Below are 8,640 nucleotides of genomic sequence, written 5' to 3'. Positions count from 1 at the left end.
GAGCGGGGATTAGAACCCAAGCCTCTCTGGATGCTGTGGCCGGTGTTCTTTCCAGGGATATAGTGAGTTAAGTAAGCTGCCCGTTGTGTCCCTGAAATATGACTCAGAGCCTAGAGTGCTCATGGTAGAACACCTCTTCCTAAATCCTAGCCGTGGAACTGTGAAGGTCTGGGTTTTGATTCTGATTTCTAAAAAACTAATATGATTTCCTACGGATGTTTTTCAGACACAAGTCACCAGGCTCGCTTGTTATCCAATCGGCCTTGCTACACGCTGCCCGCCAGTAGCCATGAGCGGCGCTCTGTCCTGGCCATCGCTGAGCCCCCACGTTTCCACCCCCAGGCCAAAGGCAAGAACGTACGCCTGGATTCCCACTCCCGCAAGGCCACCCGAAGGAACAGTTTCTGCAATGGGGTCACGTTCACCAACCGGCCCATCCACCTTTATGAGAAAGTGCGACTGAAGCTGGTGGCCGTGCACCACGGGTGGAGCGGGGCGCTGCGCTTCGGCTTCACCATCCATGACCCGTCGCAGATGAACTCCGACGACATACCAAAGTATGCCTGCCCAGACCTGGTGACGAGGCCGGGCTACTGGGCCAAAGCTTTGCCGGAGAGATTTGCACTGAGGGACAACATCCTGGCCTACTGGGTTGACCGTCATGGGAGAGTGTTCTATAGCATTAATGACGAGGATCCCATATTGTTTCACTGTGGCATTAAAGTCTCCGGACCCCTCTGGGCCCTCATAGATGTCTATGGAATTACCCACGAAGTGCAGATTCTAGGTAGGCAACCCTATATTTTTAAGTAACATCATTTATATTTTTATTCTTGTTTTCGGTCTGGATCTGTTGTTCCCTTGGTAAAGAGAACTCCCGGTGCAATAACTCCTTCCCCCGAGGGAGATTCTCGACTCATCTGCCGTGTACGGTCTTGGGGATTTGCCCCGTATGCTCCGAGGTTATGTGATTTGCCAAAGGACGCACGGCTCCAAGTCGGCCGCCTCCGAGACCAGCCTTTTGTCTACTAGATTGTGTTGCTTCACGTTATTAATATATTCTATACAGAAATACATACTCTGACTTCAGGTCATATATTACATTCGCACATTTTGCTCTCCATCCATTCTTTGACCCGTAGGTGGAACGATGGGCTTCTATTAGTGACTGACTATAAAATAATACACCTCAGTGAGAAGGGAGGAGGAAGAGCTCCATAGGCAGAAGAATAGAGCAGTTAAATGCAGCATTTCCCCCCCCCTTTTTTTTTTACCTCTCTCAGAAATAGATTTTGAGCCTTTTACCCATGAAGTTCCACCTTAGTTCTTTGTACATAGAAAGAATTTCTCTCTCCAAAGAGAATGTCAGAGTGGGCTCCTCTCCCTTCCATGGTCCCCAGGTAGAGCCAAGGACTAGGTAGAATGCCTCCATAAGAGCCTGAATACAAGTCTTTGCCCAGATCCTGTCTGCCTATTTGCAAAGGGGCCAAGGCTGCTAGCCATGTATGATATGGGAGAAAATCCCCAAATCTAGGTTGGGCTAGCCAAACTGTAAATGACTAAGACCTTCCATCCAAATTTCAAATAAATTCAGACCTCTGTGAGTCCAAAAATTGGAGAAACTTTTTTGATTTTACTCTTCCAACCCAATCTTAATTTCTCATTGAAATAACTCAATAAAATGCCCCTCATAGGGCAGCTGGGTAGCTCAGTGGATTGAGAGTCAGGCCTAGAGACGGGAGGTCCTAGGTTCGAATTCGGCCTCAGACACTTCCCAGCTGTGTGACCCTGGGCAAGTCACTTGACCCCCATTGCCCACCCTTACCACTCTTCCACCTAGGAGCCAATACACAGAAGTTAAGGGTTTAAAAAAATGAAATGAAATAAAATGAAATGAAATGAAATGCCCCTCAGGAATAAGACAATTCTTAATCTGACTTGAATGTAGACTCATTTTAAGTGGCCTGTCATCTTGAATTGAGGGATTTGTACCATCTCACCTGCGGATTTATATTATATTATAATAAGGGGTAGCTAGGTGGTGCAGTAGATAGAGCACCAGGTCTGGAGTGAGGAAGAAACTGAGTTCAAATCTGGTCTAGGACACTTACTAGCTATGTGACTCTGGACAAGTCATTTAATCTCCATTTGTCTCAGATTCCTCATCAGTGAAATGGGGATAATACTTGCACTTAACTTCTAGAGTGAAGACCAAATGAGATGTGATATATGTGTGTGTGTAAAAAACATACGTACACACATATATTACTTTGTAAACTTTAAGGAGCTATATAAATGCTCACTGTTATTATATTATCTTTAATGGTTTACAAGTGCTTTACACATATTCTACATGAGCTTCAGAAAATCTTCAGAGGAAGGCAATGCAGAGTGTTACCATCCTTGTTTTATCAGTGGGGAAACCGAAACTCAGAGATGACATGACTTTTGCATATGGTGGCTCAGGTAGGAAGTGACAGTACTGGGTCAGAACCCATGTCATCTGACTGCAAATTCAGCTGCCTTTCCTTCCCACCCTACTTTCCACAGCTGTCTTCCCAAGAAATCATTTTTTGTTGTCACAAAATGGTTTTAGTCCGACTAGGAAGGTTTATGGCAGGCAATACTTGGAGTTAGAGAGGGAATTGTGCTAACGTCTGTTTTTTTCTGACTCTCCCTGATGGGAAGTGGTACTCAGGAAAGTTAAAGATTTAAAGCTCTTTCTCCTCTTTTGCTTGACCCCTTGTTTGGAGGCCACAATGCTATCACGTATCTTCTCTGAGGGTCATTTTGGAGTCTCTCACGTTGCATTCCAGCCTTATCAAAGATTCAGCGTCTAAGGGGACTGTCCTCATTATCAGCTTCCCCAGAAGCCAAGAGTGTCAAAATCACTTGCTCAGGATCAGAGGACATTTTTTTCAATCCTTCATTTTTCCCTATTAGAAGAAAATTCTATTTAGGCAAAAAGAACCGAAATCTTTCAACTTTGGTCTTTTGTTTGGCATCACAGATGTCTCGGGAGTAACCCCTCACATTGTTGCCCAGCTTAGAGTGCCATGAGATAGCCTATTAGTATGTGCTTGGTTATATAATAGTTGCCTTAAAAATTACTTATTGGGGGCATTAGATGGCTCAGTGAATAGAAAGCCAGGTCTAGAGTTGGAAGGTCTTGGGGTTCAAATCTAATCTCACATATTTCTTGGCTGCATGACCCTGGGCAAGTCACTTAACCCCAATCGCCTAGCCCTTACCAGTCTTCTGCCTTGGAACCAATCCTTGGTATCAATTCTAAGACAGAAAGTTAGGACTATTAAAAAATACTTATTGGCTAAATTCTGGATCAGTGTCCCAGTGTCCTAAGCAAGGAGAAAAGGTTTTTGGCTTTCTTTATCTACTATAGGTACCTCAAATGAGGAAAAAATATGGTGTTTTTTTTAAAGAAAATATACTATTTGCTATTAGATTTTATATTTACAAGCAGGATCTATTTTGTCAAGGCATATGGTTATTTTCCTTGTCATATAACCTAAAGTTTTTATTCTTTTCCAGAGGGAGGGGCAGAGCAGCAGTAGCTCAGGTGTGAGTAGGAAAAGAAGTTAACACAAAGGCTGGTGATCTAGATCTAAAATGATTTCAAAAGGCTACAGTCAAATAAAACTTCTTTTTGAAACCGCCCCCCAAAAAAATAAATAAAAATTTAAAAAGCCCTATTCTTCTATCCTAGTATGAATTCTGAGACAGAAGAGAGGGAAGGGCTAGGTAATTGGGATTAAGTGACTTGCCCATGGTCACACAGTGAAGAAGTGTCTGAAGCCAGATTTGAACCCAGGTCTTCCTGTCTCCAGGCCTGGTGCTCTATTCATTTTGCTATCTAGCTGCCCCCTAAAATGACATTTAATAGAAATATATGTAAAGTCTTCACAGCAAAGTATCAAAATTAAAAATACTGAGTAAGGATGACATCAAGGATACCTACAAAAAAAGACATGGAGGTCTTAGTGAAGTCACAGATTCCTTCCTAGTCAACATAGCAGCTAAATGACCGCTGGGATTTGGGGGAGAATTACAGAAGGATGCTGTCCAAAGTGGACAAGGAGCTCTGTTGTCCTCCTCCCGAGTCATGCCATAGCTGAAGTATTATGGCCAGTTCAAGGCATGATATCTTTAGTTGGATATTGACAAGCTAGAGTACATCTGAAAGAGGGTGGCCAGAAGGGTGAAGACATTGGCCACCACTCTGCCAATATACTAGACAAGAAGACCCAAAGGGAGATGGGAATCCATTGTCGTCAGGCATTCAAGAACCTATCACGTGGAGAATATTTTTTCTGTTTGGGCAAGAGGACAATACTAAGAATAAAGTCTGGGAGCTGTAGAAAGGCAGATTTGACGTGATAAAAGAAAAAATTTCTTAGTGGCTAGAGCAGTCCAAAAATGGAATATACTTACTGCCTTGGAAAATAGTGAGTTCTCCATCACTGGAAATCTTCAAACAGAGCCTGGACAATGTCTTGTCAAGGATGCTGTGGGGAGGAGAGGAAGGCTGTTGTCCAGGTATAGGATTTGGAGCTCTGAAATTCTAAAACATTCTGCTTAGGAGACTGACTTCCCGGAAATGTACACGATCTTAGAAGAGGTCAGCCTTAGACAAAACTTACCCTCTACAGCAGTGGTCTCCGATTACTTTTTTATTGTACCTCTCTGTTAGGGAGCAGCTAGGGGATGCACTGGATAAAGTGCTGGACCTGGAGTCAGAAAGACTCAGCTTCCTGAGTTCAAATCTGATCTCTAACACTTACCATCTGTGTGACCCTGAACAAGTCATTTAATCCTTTTTCCCTTAGTTTTCTTATCAGCAAAAAGAGCTGGAGAAGGAAATAACAAACCACTCCAGTATCTCTGCCAAGAAAACTCCAAACCAACTAAAATGACTGAACAACAAACTCCTCTATCAAAACATTTCAGAGCATGTACCACGAATACCTCTGTATTTACTTTTTTTATGCCTATAGGTGTTATTTACAAACTATATACATGTGCTGCCAATATACTATTTATGACATATATACACATATATAATTGGTCGTATATGGTATATTACCAATGTGCTTTTATATACATATGTATACATTATATGTAATATACTATATATAATATATAGTAATATACTGTATATCATATACTACCAATTATGTACATTACATAATTTATGTTAAGAGCAGACTTTTAAAAAAACAAAATAAAGATGAAATAATATTTGATACTAGAGTTAGTAAGAACCACTATTTATTGAACAGGAAGGTTGATGACATGGTCAAACTTGTGCTTCAGGAAAATCACTTAATTTCTGTCTTGAAATTGATACTAAGGGTTGATTCCAAGGCAAAAGAGCAGAAAGGGCTAGGCAATTGGGGTCAAGTGACTTGCCCAGGGTCATACATCTAGAAAGAGACTGGGGTCATATTTGAACCTAGGACCTCCCATCTCCAGGCCTGGCTTTCTTTCTACTGCACCACCTCATTGATCCCAGGAAAATCCGTTTGGCATCTGAGTGGATGATGGATCACAGAAGGAAGAGGTGAGGAGGCAGCTACTGTAATATTCCAAGTGATAGGTGATAATGATCTGAACTACAGTGCCGGCTATTAAGTAGAGAGAACGAGAGATAGTGGAGATGTGAGGCAGAAATTTGGTGACAAATTATATATACCCAGATATGGGATTAGGGATAGTGAGGAGCAGAAGATGGCACCAGCCTGGGTAACTAGAAGGTTGAGGAGGAAAAATAATGTAATGAGCCTTTTCATCCAGATCACAATGAATCCATGGCTGCCCATCCTTTGTACCTCACTCGCTCCTATCTAAAATGAAAATTAGGGGACCCTTACCAGGCATATCTCAGAAAGTAGAGCTTGCTCGCCTACTGCCGGTTGCCTGCTGTGACCACAGGGTCATCTGGGAAACAGGGATGAGTGTGCTGGGGACAGGAATTTTCCCAATGGTACCTATGCAGCTGCTATAATGGTGCCCAGAAAGGGATTAACTTATAACTGCCCTGGGGACCCCAACTTAGAAAAGGGTGAATTTGGGAGCTTGCATGGTAGAGGGAGCTAGCAAAAAGGAAGAGTCTTGGTGGATAATGGTAGGTATTGGATTGGAGACAAGCCCTAGGATTGGCTATCATAGTGCAGGGAGGATGTGACCTATCTATCCCGCCCCAATAATAGAGCTTGCCTTCCTTGAGATAAGTCCATATCCCCATAGACCAGTGCCTTGATCCCCACTTTGGAGACCATTTCCACCTTCTCCCTTACTACCTATATGAGTTCAGACATACCATTTAACTTTTCTGGGCTTCAGTTTTCTTATCTGTAAAATGAGGAGGTGGATTGGATGGCCTCTAACGTTCTTTCCTAGGTGACACAGTGGATAATGCCAGAGAGGAAGACTCATCTTCCAGAATTAAAATCTGGAATGAAATCAGACACTTACCACTGTGTGACTCTGAGCAAGTCACTTAACTCTGTTGGCCTTGGTTTCCTCATCTGTAAAATGAGCTGGAGAAGGAAATGGCAAACCACTCCAGTAACTCTGCCAAGAAAAACTCCAAATGGGGTCATGAACAGTCAGACCTGACTGAAACTACTGAATGACAACAAAAGGTTCCTCCCAACACTAAACCTATGAGCCATCTCCTTCTTGACCTTTCCCTTTTCCCTTCTCAGCTCCCTGTTTTCTCCTCCCCTCTGACACTACAACCTGCACATACCCACTAAACTAGATCACATAATCCAAATGAAAAGTGTGTGGCCAAAGAGGCTCTGTACTAGCCCCAGGGGCCAAATAATTGCTGGCGAGGATCCCAGGAATCATTAGAATAATGTCACCTCATGGGAGACAATAATAGATAGTTGAAGTAGCATTAGCCTGGGAGTCCAAGGTCTTGAGTTCAAATCCAAGGTCTGGTACTTACCATCTGCGTGACCATGATAAATAAGGATGGACAAACTTGTACTACTGACATCCCAAGGTCATTATGAGGCATTTACCAAACCATAAAGTACTCTGTAAATATGAGTTGCTATGTTTACTTAAGCACTTTATGGTTAGGAGGAAAGGGTAAAGGCATTCTAAGTGGGGTAAAGGGAATGTGCAAAGTCACAGAGGTGGGAGCAAACAAGTTTCCAGATTGTCCGTGAAGCTTGCCTAGCCCTCCATGGAAGAATAATCTCTGCCCCTGAAATAAGTGCGACAGAGAAGGCAAGGCCCATTTTGTGAAGGAGTCTATCTTTTCACACCCCATTAAATTACAAAGTGTGTATCACCCCTTTCTCTGTGTCTGCCACCTCTTCCTAATTCACAGAAGGCAGCTGGTTCTGGAATTCAAATCATTTAATAAAAATAAGATTGGCACAAAAAGGGAGGAGATAAGAGAATAAAAAGAATATTTACAGTAGCCAGGTGGCGAAGGGGACTGAGAGCCAGGCCTAGAAACATACAGTCCTGGGTTCAAATGTGGCCTCAAACACTTCCTAGCTGTGGGACCCTGGGCTTACCCCCAACTGCCTAGCCCTTACCATTCTTCTGCCTTGAAACTGATATTTAGTTTTGATTCTAAGTGTTTAAAAAAAATTTAATGAATGCAGGCCTTAAACGCCAAGACCAGGAAAATGGAATTTCATTGACTGAACCACTGGATGTCTTTTAGCCTGGAAGGAAAGTTGATGAAAAGAAGTGGTTTGTGAGAGATAGTCTGATAACTACTTGTAGGGCAAATCAGAATCAGGAGATGAATCTGTCAGAGCATCATAGATTTAGAGCAGGGAAGGAGCCCGGCTGTCATTGAGGCCAATCCACTTACTTTACAGGTAAGTGATTTGCCCAACATCACACAGCAGCCAGAGGTGGGATTCAAACTCAGATCCTCGTGGCTCCAAGGCCAGCATTCTATCCACACAACTACCCTGTGCTTGTCTCTGTCAAATGGTTCAATGAGCACCTGCTCTGTCCCAGACGGAATACAGAGACAAAGGAAACAGCCCCTGCCCCAGAGGAGGTTACACTCTAGCAAAGGGAAGCAATAGGTGTATGTATGGAATATATCTATACACACACTTAGATATGTGGATATGTTCATATATATCATATATAATTACAGTCTAGCAAAGAGAAACAATAGGTGTGCATGCACATTTTATGGAGATATAAGTGTGTATATATAAAATATATATTTATATATGCAAAATAGTTCATTTGAGAGGAGGTGGGGAGGAAATCCCAAAAAGCTTGACCGAGAGCACGGTGTTTCAGCTGAGTTTTGCAGGAAACCAGAGATTTTATGAGGTGGAGGTGTGAGGGAAGCACCTTCCAGGCACAGACGACACACAGCCTTTGCAGAATGGAGATGGAAGGTGGAGAGTCATATACAAGGAATGTTTAAGAAGGCCAGCCAGGGATGATAATGGTTGGGAGACTTGCAAGAACCCAGGCAAGAACTGCTGAGTGCCTGGACAAGGGAGTGGGATGTGAGAGCAGAGAAAAGGGTGTGTTCATCTCTTCAGCAAAGAGTCGGGGGGAGGGAAGGAAAAGGAGAGGTGGAGGGAGGGAAAGAGGCACATATAGTCAGACAGACAGAGACAT

General features: G+C 43.0%; 1 protein-coding gene across 1 annotated transcript in view; it reads left to right on the top strand.

The window, feature by feature from the left end:
• Nucleotides 1–201: 201 nt before the first annotated feature.
• NEURL1B (neuralized E3 ubiquitin protein ligase 1B) overlaps nt 202–8,640 on the top strand; it is a 36,105-nt gene continuing 27,666 nt past the window's right edge. The window contains exon 1 of the mRNA XM_044659835.1: nt 202–787. Within this exon, the coding sequence (XP_044515770.1) occupies nt 202–787 (586 nt within the window). The remainder of the gene's footprint in view (nt 788–8,640) is intronic.

Source organism: Gracilinanus agilis, chromosome 2, assembly GCF_016433145.1.
Source record: "Gracilinanus agilis isolate LMUSP501 chromosome 2, AgileGrace, whole genome shotgun sequence".
In the NCBI taxonomy this organism is placed as follows: Eukaryota; Metazoa; Chordata; class Mammalia; order Didelphimorphia; family Didelphidae; genus Gracilinanus; species Gracilinanus agilis.
The sequence above is the reverse complement of the archived record's forward strand: the minus strand, read 5'-3'. Positions and strand labels throughout refer to the sequence as shown.